Raw genomic sequence first — 16,155 nt, 5'->3', positions numbered from 1 at the left:
GGGACTTCCCTGGTGGTGCAGTGGTTAAGGATCCACCTGCCAGTGCAGGGGACATGGGTTCGATCCCTGGTCCAGGAAGATCCCACATGCTGCAGAGCAACTAAGCCCATGTGCCACAACTATGGAGCCTGTGCTCTAGAGCCCACAAGCCACAACTACAGAAGCCCACATGCCTAGAGCCTGTGCTCCGCAACAAGAGAAGCACCACAATGAGAAGCCCATGTGCAACAAGACCCAACGCAGCCAAAAATAAATAAATTATTTAAAAAAATAAAATAATAAAAATAAAAATAATTCAACATCCATTTATGATAAAAACTCCAAAAAATGGGTATAGAGGGAACATACCTCAACATAATAAAGGCCATATATGACAAGTCCACATCTAACATACTCAATGGTGAAAAGCTGAAAGCATTTCCTCTAAGATTAGGAACAAGACAAGGATTCCTACTCTCTCCACTTTTATTCAACATAGTTTTGGAAGTCCGTCACACCAATCAGATAAGAAAAAGAAATAAAAGGAATTCATATTGGAAAGGAAGAAGTAAAACTGTCACTGTTTGCAGATGACTTGATACTTTATACATAAAAAAATCCTAAGGTGCCACCAAAAAAACTACAAGAGTTCAACAATGAATTCAATAAAGCTGCAGGATATGAAATTAATATACAAAAATCTGTTGCATTCTATACACTAACAATGAACTGTCAGAGAAATTAAGGATTTACCACTTACCACTTACCATTTACCACTGCATCAAAAAGTATAAAATACCTAGAAATAAACCTACCTAAGGAGGTAAAATACCTGTACTTGGAAAACTATATGTAAGACACTGATGAAAGAAACTGAAGATGACACACACAGATGGAAAGATATACCGTGTTCAGGGACTGGAAGAATTCATATTGTTTAAATGACCGTACTACCCAAGGCAATCTACACATTCAATCCAATCCCTATCAAAATACCAATGGCATTTTTCACAGAACTAGATCAAATAATTTAAAAATTTGTATTGAAACACAAAAGACGCTGAATAGCCAAAACAATCTTGAGAAACATAAACAGAGCTGGAGAAGCCATGCTCCCTGATTTCAGACTCTACTACAAAGCTACATTAATCAAAACAGTATGGTACTGGCACAAAAAGAGACATACAGATCAATGGAACAGAATAGAGAGCCCAGAAATAAACCCACACAATTATGGTCAATTAATCTATGACAAAGGAGGCAAGAATATTCAATGGAGAAAAGACAGTCTCTTCAATAAGTGGTGCGGGGAAACTGGACAGCTACATGTAAAAGGATGAAATTAGAACATTTTCTTACACCATATACAAAAATAAACTCAAAATGGATTAAAGACCTAAATGTAAGACTTGAAACCATAAAACCTCTAGAAGAAAACATAGGTGGAATACTCTTTGACATAAATAATAGCAATATTTTTTTTGGACCTGTCCCCTAAGGCAAAGGAAACAAAAGCAAAAATAAACAAACAGGACCTAATTAAACTTAAAAGCTTTTGCACAGCAAAGGAAACCATCAGCAAAACGAAAAGACAACCTACTGAATGGGAGAAAGTATTTGCAAATGATATGACCCATAAGGGGTTAATATCCAAAATATATAAACAGCTCATACAACTCAACATCAAAAAAAACAAAACAACCTGATTAAAAAATGGGCAGAAGACATACAGATAGCCAACAGGTACATGAAGCAATGCTCAACATTGGGACATGCAAATCAAAACCACAATGAGATTATCACTCCACACCTGTCAGAATGGCTACCATCAAAAAGAACACAGCTAACAAATACTGGCAGGGATGTGGAGAAAAGGGAACGCTTCTAAATTGTTGGTGGGAACGTAAATTGGTGCAGCCACTGTGAAAAACAGTATGGAGGTTCCTCAGAAACTACAAACAGAATTACCATATGACCCCACAATTCCATTCCTGGGTATATATCCAAATAAAACTAAAATACTAATTTGAAAAGATACATGCACCCCAATGTTCATAGAAGCACTGTTTACAATAGCCAAGATATGGAAGCAACCTAAGTGTCCATCAGTAGATGACTGGGTAAAGAAGATATAGTGTGTATATATATATACATACATACACACACACACACACACACACACACACACACACACACAATGGAGTACTACTCAGCCATAAAAAGAACGAAATTTTGCCATTTGCAACAACATGGATGGACTTGGAGGGTATTATGCTTAGTGAAATTAGTCAGACAACAGAAAGACAAACACTGTATGATATCACTTATATGTGGCATCTAAAAAATAAACTAGCAAATGTAACAAAAAAGAAAGAGACTTACGGATACAGAGAACAAACTAGCAGTTACCAGTGGAGAGAGGGAAGGGGGGAGGGGCAAGATAGGGGTAAGGAATTAAGAGGTACAAATTACTATGTACAAAATAAATAAGCTACAAGGATATATTGTACAGCACAGGGAATAGAGCTGATATTTTACAATAACTATAAAAGAAGTATTATCTTTAAAAATTGTGAATTAATATGTTGTATATCTGAAACTTATATAACATTGTACATCAGCTACACCTCAATTAAAAAATACATTAAAAAAAAGAAAGGTAAAGCACAAAGAAAATTTTTGGAAAGACATGGACAGAGTCTCAATGACCTGTGGAACAGAATCAAGAGATTTAATATACATAATTGAAGTCCCAAGAGGAAAGAAGAGAGAAAAAGGGATAAAAAAAGAATATCTAAAGATAGACAAGCTGGAAAGTTTCCAAATTTGATCAAAAACATCAACTCACAGATTCAGTCAGCTCAGTAGACCCCAAGCAAGATAAATATAAAAATAGACTAGGCACTTCATAGTCAAACTGCTGACAATCTAAAAAGAAGACAGGAAAAAAGATACATTTCATATAAGAGAAGAAAAGTGGGCATAAGAAGAGACTTCTCATCAGACAACACACACACACACACACACACACACACACACACACACACACACAGAGCATGGGGACAGAAACCTGCTCTTGGTGTCTTGGAAACATGCCCCCAAATTGCTGCTTTGTTATCAATAAAAGGTTGATGTTCGGCTTGGGTCAAAGAAAAAGAAGAGAGAGAGAGAGAATGGAATGATATTTTTTAAGTTCTGACAGAAAAAAATAACACACTGTTAACAAAGTACTCTTTATCCATGGAAAATAACCTTTCCCTGGATAATAAAATAAAGGCAAAGTCAAGACATTTTCAGAAAATGAAAGGTGACAGAATTTGTTGCCAGCAGATCCACGTCTTTAGGTTGAAGTGAAATGATATCAGATGCAAATTTAGATAGAAATGAAGGAAGAGCGCTGTATATTATAAACATGTAAATTAAAAGTTTTCTTATATTCTTTAAATATCACTTGACTGTTAAAACAAAAATAACAACAATATATTGTGAGGTCTATAACATGTGTGGTCTATAACATATTATGGTCTATAATTATGACAATACCACAAAGGATGGCAGAGGGTATAAACTGAATTATACTGTTGTGAGACTCTCACGTTATATACAAAATGGTATAATATGAATTTAAGATAGACTACATGTAAAGGAGAAAAAAAGAAACAAAAACCAGAGAGGGGACAAATTGCAAGAGCAAGACAACAGATACAACCAAACAATATCAATAATTACATTAGAGGTAAAGAGACAAAACACTTCAATTAAAAGGGATTATCAAGCTGAACTTTTTAAAAAAGATGCAAGTATGTGCTGTCTTAGAGATGTACTTATTTTTAGTCACAGAAAAATGAAAGCAAAAGAAGGGAAAAAGACAAAAGATATGCAATGCAAACAGCAAGCATAAAAAAAAAGCCAGTGTGGCTATTTTAATACCTGACAAAGTAGACTTGAAGAAAAGGAGTATTACCAGTGATAGAGACAATACTTAATAATACAAAAAGAACAATTCACCAGGAAGAAAAATCTGATAGAACTAAAGGGAGAAACAAATTCACAATCACAGTTGAAGAATTTAACACGTCTCAGTAATTCATAAAACTAGACAAAACTCGGTAAAGATCTGGAGAAGATTTGAATAATACGATCAACCAACTTGGTTTAACTGTTATGTATAAAACACTTCATCCAACAACTACAGAATATTCCTTCGTTTCAAGTGCACACAGAACATCCACCAAGATAGACCATAAAATGGGCCATCAAATAAGTGTCAAATTTCCAAAAACTAAAATCTTACAGGGTGTGTTCTTTGAATGCATGGAATATTAAACTAGAAATCAAAGACATACGATATCTAGAAAGCCATTAATAGTTGTAAGTTACGCAGCACACTTTTAAGTAACCCATGAGACAAAGAAGAAATCATAAGAGAAATTAGAAGATATTTCAAACTGAATAATGATGAAAATACAATACATCCAAAATTTGAGGGATGCATCTAAAGCAGGTTAGAGGAAATTTACAGCTCTAAATACCTATATTAGAAAATAACTGTAGGGCTTCCCTGGTGGCGCAGTGGTTGAGAGTCTGCCTGCCAGTGCAGGGGACACGGGTTCGAGCCCTGGTCTGGGAAGATCCCACATGCCGCGGAGCAACTGGGCCCGTGAGCCACAACTACTGAGCCTGCGCATCTGGAGCCTGTGCTCCACAACAAGAGAGGCCGCGATAGTGAGAGGCCCACGCACCGCGATGAAGAGTGGCCCCCACTTGCCACAACTAGAGAAAGCCCTCACACAGAAACAAAGACCCAACACAGCCATAAATAAATAAATAAATAAATTTAAAAATGGTCCACATCAACAAAAAAAAAAATCTTTAAAGAGGTGATGGGTCTAAACCCCTTCTAAATCCCTTCTCAAATATGAGCTAGCCTTAGTGACTAAATTTTAATCAATAAATTATGGCAAAACCTACTTCCAGTGCTTGATCATAAAAGGCAAAAGAGCTTATACCTGTCTCTCTCTTGGAACATCTGCCCTTGGAACCCAGCCATCAGGCTTTAAGGAAGCCCAAGGCAAGTGTTGAAAGAAGCCAATGCCCCCAGCCCCGGCTGAGCTCCCAGCTGAGAACCAGTACCAATTTGCAAGCCATGTGCGCAAGCAATCTTCAAAATGTATCCTCCATCACACAGCTGAGCTGCCCAGCTGATGCTGCATATAGCACATAAAGGCCCTCCCTACTGAATCTTGCCCCACTTTCAGATTCATGAACAAAATACATGACTACTGTTTTAACCAGTGAGTTTTAGGGTGGTCTGTTACACAGCAATAGATTAACTGAAACAAGAAAAAAGGTTAAAATCAAGTGATCGAAGTTTCTACCTTAATAATCTATAAAAAAAGAGGAACATTAAACCAATACAGTAAGTGGTCCTTTATAGAAAAGTCTGCTTTTCTATAAAGAATCAGATTTCAGCAGTTAAAAACTTCTGCTGATCAAGACACTCTTAAATGTAAATTTAAAAAAAAAACCAAAAAACAGAGAGCGATACAAGAAAAAAATGTAAATTCATCGTTTCTAATAAATATTGTTGAACATATACATGTATATGTGCACATAGGTATGTATATTTATTTGTGTATATGTGTACATATATTTGTATATATCACCCTGCTTTTTCTACTGAGCCCAGAAGCAAAGACACCCCAGGAGCAATAAGCACATCTAGACAGTACCCAGATCTTGGTCTCTAAAAATCATTCTCTACTAAAAGGAAACAGGATTCTTTGAAGAAATGAGCCTAGAACATCTTGTTAAACTGGAAAGTAAGGAATGCCTCCCAAAATGATGTGGGCATATCAAAGGACACAGGAACCAGTTTGCCGGGCTCCTACTAACCAAAGCTGAGACAATCTGGCATCAAATTATTAAGTACAGTAATAAGTTGTAAACTATTAAAAAACAGGAAACCATGTGCCCATACTGATAGGGAGGGAGGGAGAGAGAAGGAAAGGAGGGAGGAGAGGGAAAAAAGGAAGGAAAGAGAGAAGGAAGGAGTGAGAGGGAAGAGCTCTTGCTTACAGTAGAATGCCAAACGCTGAAAAGTAAACGAGGAAGGGATGCTGCAGCTGGAAAATCATCACTGTGCAACCATCATGATAAAGGCTGGATCAGGCAGGAATTTTCATCCAAAGTACTCCCCACAGGTGGTTTATTAGTTGCAAGGGGGAAAATCAATTATACAGTGGACTTCTTTTTAGTCTTACTATGCCTCTTGGTTAACCAGATCATATAAAAGATAATATAAACAATTAGATGGTCATCATGGCAAAAACTGCTCTCCTGTGACTGTCCACACACTGATTATCTTAGGTGTGGACTATCCATGTCTCAAGCAATTCCTTGCCCTTCTAAAATGACATGCTCTAAGGACCCAAAACTAACCCTAAGCAAAGTCTTAAGCCTATTGAAAAATTAGCGTAGCATGAATGAGGGGTGGAGGTGGGAGAAGAACAAAGGACTGGATCCAAAATACTCAGTATGTAAAGTTGTTACCTGAGCGAACTATAGTAGAATGAAGATGTTCATTCAAAGCCATATTTCCAAGGATACGCATTATATTTCTCTGTACGTTAGGACAGTCCTTGTGAAGTTGGTACAGCTTCTGCAGTAGTTGTAAGCCTCCATTTGCTTCAATTTTATCACAATGTGTGGGAATCTAGCACAATAAATTAATGAAAGCTCACTTTATGTTGCACAAATTCACTAACCAGGTGACACAGCATGCTGGTGGGCAGCCAGGTGGCTCCTGCTCAAGGAAGAGACCCAGAGAGATGCCCCAAAACTCTCAGCTCAGCTCAAATAAATAAGCAAACCCCCATCTGTGTGGGAAGTGCTTTAAAATCACTGAAAAATTAAGGCCACTAGGACTTGTGACATTTTTATTCTTAAAGTTATTCTGCTTAGTTCTTGCTTGGATGTAACCACAATGTTGTTATTACAGAATTGGTTCAATTTATACTGATACTTTGATTGGCTTGAAACTACCTTAAAAGGTTCTCTACCCTTGAGAAATGTGCCACCTGATAACAGTAAATAATCCCCCTGTGTAAGTGGCAGATTTTGCTTCTGCCTACAAGAACTCCCAGATAGAGATAAACAACATCTGTGGCCCTACACACTACCCCACACAAGCCCACAGCTATGGGGCTCTCCTAAAATTCAAGAGTTGGAATTTTTTTTTAATGAGGAAGATCAAGTAAAAATTAAAAAGAAAGAAAGAGGGATGTGAATTTTTAATGGAGAAAAGATAAAAGAAAGCCAAAGGAAATATATACATTAAGGTAAGGTGACATAACTGACCAACAAGCCATTACAGTCTGCCAAGGTCACCGGCACAGGCTTGCCTCTCCCCAGCACTTAGTTTTATCACTTATGTGATATCATGTCATGTATATGCAATGATTTTCACTCTCTAAATTTTTATTAAATTTTACCACATTTTATATGCATTTTAAAAGTATGCCTTTTAGACATATATCAAGTGAGATATGTAATATGTTGAGAAGTTTCTGGAAAGGTAACTATTACATTCCATGCACTGGACATTCTACTGCAGATGCACCTATTGTTTCAGAAGTCAGTCATAAGTCACAAAAAATCAAGCTTACTTTCCCACATTCCCTTTTTAGTGTGTTACCACACTAATGACTCTGCTTTGTGCTCGATTCCTAATTCCACCCGTGGGAACTGAGATGACCAGAAAGCACCATGTTTTTGTGCCATGTCTAATGGTTCCCAATTAAACTGGAGCGTTTAGAACCTCTAGGATGGTGTTTCTCATGATGTGGGATCAACCAACTACATCGGCCTCACCAGGGATGCCTGTTACAAATGCAAACTCCTGGACTCCACCTCACATCTACTAAATTAAAATTGCTAGAGGTGAGCAGGAATGTGCATTTTTAACATGCTTCCTGGATGATTTTTATGCACTAATGTTTGAGCACCACAAAGTTTGTTGCTTTTTTCTTTTTAAAATCAAACTATGATCATGTTAGAAAAGTTGTCATAATGCCAAAAAATTTTTTAAATCATTGACATATGTATGCTATGGTTAAAAATCAAGACTACGGTCAAGTAAATACTTTTTCCAAGTATTTACTTTTTTTCTATCTTAACACATCTTTCACCGATATTTTACTGGAAATTAACTCCCCGGTAATATTATTTGTAAAAATTACCTGAGAAAGGTAATGCAAGACAGCATAACACAAAGGTAAATGCCATATTTAGACAACAGGTTGCTTTATGTGCAATCAAGATTAAATCCATTTTTAGAAACACTTAGCAAAAGTGAAATTCATGTATTGGTGCTAAATCATGATTATCAATTCTGACAATTGAGAAAAAAGCAGAACTTTAAAAACAAGCGAAAAACTTTTTTTTCTTTTATAAAAAATGAGAATTACTTCCCTTGAATGAACCAACATGTATAATTTTTTCAATGTGATCATAAAAAGTAAACCATATTTTGAAAATGTAAATTACCTCAGAATGTTTTACTAAAGCTTCCAAACAGAACATTTCCACTGTAGCAGAAGGAACTTCTCCAAAACTTTCAGCATAAGGAAGTCCATTTCCTCCAAAACACCATAAACCACCCTGAAAGTGAGATAATTAAAATTCTTAGTGAAAAAAGTGTCTAATATTTTCTGTTTGACAAAAAAAAAATCTCTGTACTATATACAGTATTAGAAAGAACTAATATGTAAGACTCAAAATATTCTGGAAACTTACAGGGAACTTTCATTATGCAAACTGTTGCTAGACTAGAAAACATATGGAATTATTCTTAGAAGAGAGCAATCTTTGAGATTTTCTCAATTCTTTCCTCTGTGTCCTCTTATCTGAAAGTACAGAGACTAACACATAAATCTTTACCCAGTAAGAAAAGCCCAGAGCTGAACAAATAATGTTCTAGTGTCAGATTATGCCAGTTGAGTCTACTTAAAAATCTATCAATCAAAATAAGAGAAAAGGCATTACTGGAAAAATTTAGAATAAAGACAATGATAACAATGATCAGAGAGCTTTTAATTAAAAAAAAAAAAGGGGGGGGAATTCCCTGGCGGTCCAGTGGTTAGGACTCGGTGCTTTTGCTGCCACGGCTTGGGTTCAGTCCCTGGTCGGGTTCAGTCCCTGGCCACGCGGCGCGGCCAGAAAAACAAGAGAGAGAGCTTTTAATTCTTCTTAAATTGAAATTCAAGTTCACATGGAAGAATAAACAGAAGAGTTAGGAAAATTATGAAACAGAAGAGTAGTGGGGACTAGTCTTAATAGCTATTAAAATATATTATAAGAATAAATGGGGAAAAGAAAATTTCAACTGTTACCACAGATCAGTAACATGCAATAATCTCCTACAAATCAGTGAGAAAATACCAACAAGGCTATGGAAAAATGAGCAACAGTCATAAACAGTTCTTAGGAAAAGAAATATAATGCCTCTAAAATAGATAAGAAAGGATATTTTACATCTATCAGACAGGTGGGGAAATAGACATTCTCATTACGCTGCTGCTGGTAATATGAAACGGGCTACTTCTATGGAGGACAATTTAGCGACAGCTGTCAAAATTACAAGTGCCCATGCCCTTCAACAATTTATCCTACAGGACACTCACACACTGGCAAAGTGATACAGGTACAAGTTTGTTCATTGCAGCTTTGTTTGTAAGAACAAAAGATTGAAGCTCCCTAATGTCCTTCAATAGGGGGTTGGTTAAATAAAGGATGGTACAATTATACAATGGAATGCTATGTGAGTCTCTTCATATATTGATATACATCAGTCTCTAAGATAAACCCTTAGGTGAGAAAAAGGAGCAGAAGAATGTGTACCATATGCTACCATTTGTGTAAAAAAGTGTGTTAACTACATGTGTATATTGGGGTGGGGAGATACAAGGAAGATTTATTACTGTATCTTCTTTTGAAGCGCTTTGTATTTGAACTAGGGGTCTTAATCGTGTGCACACAGACCACCTGCTGGCAAAAGAGGACAACTACAAGGTAGTGTCTTTCAAAAATGTATAAATAAAGCCCCGTGTTTCCTGTAGGAAATACAGTCCATAAGTTTCTGCATTCTGAGTTAATTTATAGGTTCATGGTTCAGTAAACCTAGTAAATGTTCAAAATGTTTGGCCACTCTATAATTCTTATTCATGCTGTCTTCTCTGATGTAATAATCTTCTTTTTTTCTGAGTTTAAACATGCTTGGATCTCAAAGATTCATGCTATTTAAATGGAGGATTGGGGGCTTCCCTGGTGGCGCAGCGGTTAAGAATCCGTCTGCCAATGCAGGGGACATGGGCTCGAGCCCTGGTCCAGGAAGATCCCACATGCCGCGGAGCAACTAAGCCCGTGGGCCACAAGTACTGAGCCTGCGCTCTAGAGCCCACAAGCCACAACTACTGAAACCTGCGCGCCTAGATCCTGTGCTCCTCAATAAAAGAAGCCACCGCACCGCCACGAAGAGTAGCCCCTGCTCGCCGCAACTAGAGAAAGCCCGCGTGCAGCAACAAAGACCCAACGCAGCAAAAATAAATAAATAAAATTTAAAAATAAACAAATAAAATAAATGGAGGCTTGGGAAGGAGTAACTCATTGACAGTCGTTGCCTCCTGCAGCAGAGACGAGGGTAGAGGGTGCACTGGTGGGCTGCGGGGGGTGGGAATGTTTCTTAAAAACCAACCACCACAACCTGCCCCCCCCAAACCCCTCTCCTCACATCACACCTTCAACTCATCTGACCTCTTTCCAACCTAAATGTTCCAAGGAAGAGAAAAACGATCCAGGATTTTCATTTTTATTGATCATTTTTAAAGTGGGATATAAGAGTGCAGTTCCAATTTTATCCTTGTTGGCAAAGCTTTAAGTTATTTATGAACTGGCAAATTGTGTGGCAGTAAGAAGCATAAGCAAAAAGGAATAAATAAAATGTATAAATTCATAGTGTGGTCATACAAAGTATTTTCTAACTCTTAACACAAAAGTAAATATACATGGGTACTGCTTCTTTATCACTGGATTAAGATATACTGAAAAACAATTTCTTAAGGATCCAAGAAATCCATAGGAAGAGGTGGAGAGAGTGACAATGTTAAAAATAATAATAATGGGTAAGGCATAAAAATTAAAAGGAGACAATAATAATAAAAGCATAAAAGGAAATGTCAACTAATCAAGTTAGTAAAAGAACTTATATCCATATTATATATTAATTATAAGTGTATAACAAAGCTTTTTACGTATCATTTTCTTATTATGATACTCAGAGACACAACATTACTATGAGTTAACGTGGTATTTTTCAAATGCATTTCAACAGGTCTATACCAGCCAAATAATTTAATACATAATAGGTATTTTCTTACCATATAATCTACCTTCCAATTAAACATAACCCTTAGAGCTATCTCTATTTTTTCTTTGTGATACAAAAATGCTCTGATTCACAACAGAAATATGCCAGTTGTTACTTAAGTATATATAAGTTTGTGTACAGCTGGCTCTTTTAGCAATGTCATGATTCATCCATTCATTATTCAATAAATATTTATTGAGAGCATGTTGTGTCTGAGGTACTGTACTTGGTACTGGGGAGATTATAAGAGAAATCAGAAGAAGAAAGAGAAAAACAGAAGAGAAAAACAGAAATAAGCAAGCAAATAAATATATAAAATAATTACAGAATGGGAAAAGTGTTATGAAGGGCAATAAATGCAATAAACATTTGAGATAAAGAGGAAGGAGCTAACAAGCAGAGATCTGAAGGACAAGAAGGAGGCAGCCATGTGACAAGCTGGTGGCAAAGCAGTCCAGGCAGAGGCAACACAAGTAGATACACAATGAGCAAGTTTAAGGAATGGAAAGAAAGGGCCAGTGTGGCTGGAGCACAGTGTGCATGAGGGAGGGAGGGGAGGGGAGGGGAGGGTCAGAAAGGTGGTAAAGAAACAGTCAGGCAAGCTGACGCTGAGGCCTGCTAAGAGATGCAACGTCTGAAAATAATTATCTATTCTCCTACAAACACTTAGAAATGAGCTGGGTTTGCTTTGTCTCTGTTACTTACACTTGATGAGCAGATTTACCCATAACCAAAGTCGGAAGGAGGGAAGGTACAGGGAGTTCGCAGATGACAATGATGGGTTCATCCCAACAGAAGGAATCCTTGATCTGCGCAGCTGTACATCATGAGGAACTTGCAGGACCTTGGAAGCCTGTCCTTCCCTCTGAAAGCAAGCTGCATAGTCTCCTGTTTTGTGTAAGCATCTCTGTAGGTTTCCAAATCCTCTGGCATTAAAGAAATCTCCCATCCTTAAACCCCATCTACTGGCATCTTCCTCTCAATCACAACCCATTGCTATACTTATGCAGATGGATGTTAGAAGTGTCTTGATGCAAGGACTTCAGACCTTAATGGCTTAGCTGATTTCAGAGAGACTTTGGGAAATTACAAGGGAAGATGTAATACTAGAAATGCAAGCTTTTAGCTGGATTGTCCTTAGCCAAGACCACAAAAGCTTTATGATGGGAAATCATTTCAATGCACCATACCCACTGTTCTCTTGACTCCAGGCAGTTTGCCACATTAGATCAAAAAGAAATCACAATCTAAAATGTCTAAACTTCTGCATCCCTGGTTGCATCCTTAGGCTCTAGGTCACATTCACCTGAGGTCCTCTAACAGATGTTGAAACTGGAGACAAGCTGACCGATGGGGAGTGTCCAGATGGTAACAAAAACCAAAACAAGACTGAAACCCGGATCCTGACATCAAAGAAGGAGCGATCTTGATAGTAATATCTGGGATAGTAGAAGACCAAGGACCACCCCAGCCTGTCCCCTGGCCTCCCACCAGAACTGCAGTCAACAAATACCCAGGCAGATCTTGGAGAGCTACCAAGGCTTTAGATGTGGGAGTAGGTGACAGATGTGGGAGAAGTGCTTTCACTCTCACTGACACAGTTCTCCCAATGAACAGAAAGAATAAAAGGAGGGAAAGCAAATCATTGCCAGGGTGGGTGGGGAGCAGGGAGGACGGGGAATTCTGATACTGCTTCTAGTTGTGGTTGTGGGTCCCTTTGTTTTAATATGTGTGAGAGCTAATCTCTGTGTTTCTTCATAAAAAGTTAAAACCTTAGAGCTCTGCAACTTGTGCAAACTAACTGGGCATAAATGACGTTCATTCTAAAGCATGAGTTTGTAACCCAGGTCATCCTTAAGGGTCTGGGTAGATAGAATTCAGGGGAGAGAGGATGTAAGCTTGGCTGGGAAAAAATTACATCTTTATTTTCCTAACACTTAACTAAAATTTTTCATTGTATTCAATTATAAACATAGACAATAAACCACAGCAACAGCAGCAGTCTGTGTGACTCTCAACAACAGAAAGCGCAGCTATTTCCCCACCACGTATCACTTGCTGCAGCTACCTGAAAAGAACGTTATGCTCATCGTTCCTTTGCACGCCAATTGCACGTTCTCACACTGGTGACCTAAAATCGACACTGCGTCTAACTCTCAAAAGGTTCAGGGTGGAAACAGCAAATGTGTGTAAATAGACATATAAAAATATATCTATAGAAAGAGGGAGAGTAAATGCGGAATGATAAAACAAGTGGGATAAAATATGAATCACTGGCAAATCTAGTGAAATGTATTGTTGTTGCAATTCTTTAAGTTTGAAATTGAAGTACGTATATTATGTTACAAATTTTTTATTTTGATAACAGTATTTCAATATAATTGGTTTCCCATGTAATGCTATGAACTGTATTTTATGCATCTAGAAATGAGTTCGTAGACTTTACCAAATCACCGAAGGGATGCACCTTTGGGCGTACAGAGGTTAAGAAGCCCTGCTCTAAACCCGATCATAACTGTAGGCTATCTGCTGAAGCCCAGAGGAGGCTCTGCACGTGAGCAGTTTTGTACAGAAGCAGCGCACCCCGCCTGAAGGGAGCCTGGGGATCATCACGGGACAGGTCTGTCATAAACTGATCAGATCACTAAAAACCAGATGCATGCTCCTCCCACTCCTTCATCCCCAACTTACTGACATATAAAAAAATCCAGAGCCTGACTAAACTGGGGAGGGGGTGGGGAAATAAGAGGAACTACGATGGAGTTGCTTACTGATCTGATGAGATGGGACCTCAGAACTGAAATTAAATATTTATTTCAATATTAAACTAACTACAGATATGCTCCTTCTTTAAACTGCAGGCTGAGGCCATGACTTCTGGGCAGAAAAGAAGTGGCATAGTGTATTCAACCACTCTCCTCTTCACTTAGCAAAAGGTAAGGAAACACTGTAGAAGGTGACAGAACACTATAAAAGGCAGAGGGATGGTAACTGAATAGTAATGAGCAGAACATCTTCTGTGCTGAAAATGAGGAACATCAGGCCAGGTTCCAGGAGCTCTGGCACGGGAGCGAGGAGAGAAGTGAGTGACGGCAGTGGGAGACGCCTTGCAGGAGCAGCTGGCGCTCGTTGTAGGGCAGGAGCATCACGAAGAGCCGGGGACATCGTACTCTCAGAAGACAAAGGTGCTCTCACAGCCACCTTGGGGGTGGAACTTAAAAGGATAATGAGGTCAGCCTAAGGAACAGGTTCTGGTGGCCAGGCAGTGGCGCTCTGAGTGTCAAGAGGAAAGCAATGACTACGCTTCACTGGAGCGACTCCAAGACGTGGTCGAAAGGAGGAATTATAAAAAGTACACTAGAGAAGTCATATCTACTGATATGTCCCTAATTTCTCATAAAAACAGAGGTGAGGAAAAGACAAATCATTCTGTTGACTGAAAAAAATGAACAACGTGAGAGTTGTGAGCTAAGTTTTATTTGGGGCAAAATGAGGACTACAGCCCAGGGAGACAGCGTCTCAGACAGCTCGGAGGAACTGCCCCGAAGAGGTCAGGGGAAAGGTCAGTATTATGTACGATTTTAGAGAAGGGGGGATGTGCTGTCAAGCACACGTTTTGGCCGAGGCTTGCTGCTCGTCACGAGGAGCAGTTGTCACCACTAACGATTTCAGTGCTTCTCTAGATATGAGGAGATGCAAGAACTTGGGCTCATAAAATCTTCTCCTGAAAATGTCTAACTCTCTGAAGGCCTGTCCTGCCAGTTTTTCCCAGAGCACTGAGCACCTCATTCCCGATCTCCGCCCTGAACTCCTTTCAGGGTGCGTTGATGGTCAGTGGCTGCAGTGGCCAGTGACTTAATTCTTGTAGAGGCAGATGGCGAGTGCCAATTTTTAGTTGGCAATTCACTTGGTAAAAGAATATAAAATACTATGATTTGTTTTACTGATAAAATACTTTCTCCTCAATGAGTTGATTAGTTATTATAGTAATAGTGATTATAATTTGTTTTGATTTCTCTTAGAGATGTAAGAGATATTTTACGAAGACAAAAGTCTTGCTGAAATGATACCACAAGAATAATGGCATTCAGTAATCGCCGTCGGGCGGGCCGGGGTGGGAGTCTGCTTAGGATGCTACGCCTAGGACGCTGCTCTGACTCACTCAGCAGCCCTCTGCCACGTGCGGGTAGTTGTCTGCCGGGTATTCACATCTAGTCAATGGGAGTAAGAGGTGGGGAGAGAACACCAACACCTCCATCAGAAGGGGCGCCTTTTCCCGTCTGAAGGCAGCCTTATTCCAAAGGAGTGGCGCTTCCCCGTGAAGCACTCTGAGCTCTGAGGACACCGCAGACACTGTGCCCTCCTCATCTAATGCATGGTTTCCTTCAGTTTTCAGACTCCTTGCCACCAAACAAAGTTTACACTCTGTAACTGTGCCTAGTGGCACCTTCCTCTCAATCTTCTCACCACCCCCAGGGGCAGGCACACCAGTAAACAAGGGCCAGTCCATGCCTGGATCACAAAAAGTAAAGGGCTCAGATTTAACATGTAATGGGAAGCCATTTGGAGGGCTTCAAGCAGGAGTATGACTGGATCTAACTTGTGTTTTTAAAAACATCCCTCTGGCTGCTGTGAGGACACAGAACTGGAGAGGTAAATTGGAGGCTAGAGGTTGATGTGGTGTCTGTAGCTCACAGAGGTGATGGAGACACGATAAGGAAGCTTTCTGGATCCAGCAAGATGGTGAACTT

The 16,155-nt window shown here is 38.9% G+C and overlaps 1 protein-coding gene across 1 annotated transcript in view; it reads right to left on the bottom strand.

The window, feature by feature from the left end:
- Positions 1 to 16,155, bottom strand: part of SERAC1 (serine active site containing 1) — an 86,582-nt gene that overhangs the window by 17,499 nt on the left and 52,928 nt on the right. The window contains exons 9-10 of the mRNA XM_057527857.1: positions 8,527 to 8,640; positions 6,532 to 6,694 (exon numbers count right to left, since the gene is read on the bottom strand). Coding sequence (XP_057383840.1) covers positions 6,532 to 6,694; positions 8,527 to 8,640 — 277 coding nt within the window. The remainder of the gene's footprint in view (positions 1 to 6,531; positions 6,695 to 8,526; positions 8,641 to 16,155) is intronic.

This window comes from Balaenoptera acutorostrata, chromosome 14 (assembly GCF_949987535.1).
Source record: "Balaenoptera acutorostrata chromosome 14, mBalAcu1.1, whole genome shotgun sequence".
Classification (NCBI taxonomy): Eukaryota; Metazoa; Chordata; class Mammalia; order Artiodactyla; family Balaenopteridae; genus Balaenoptera; species Balaenoptera acutorostrata.
This window is presented reverse-complemented; position numbering and strand designations above follow the sequence as displayed.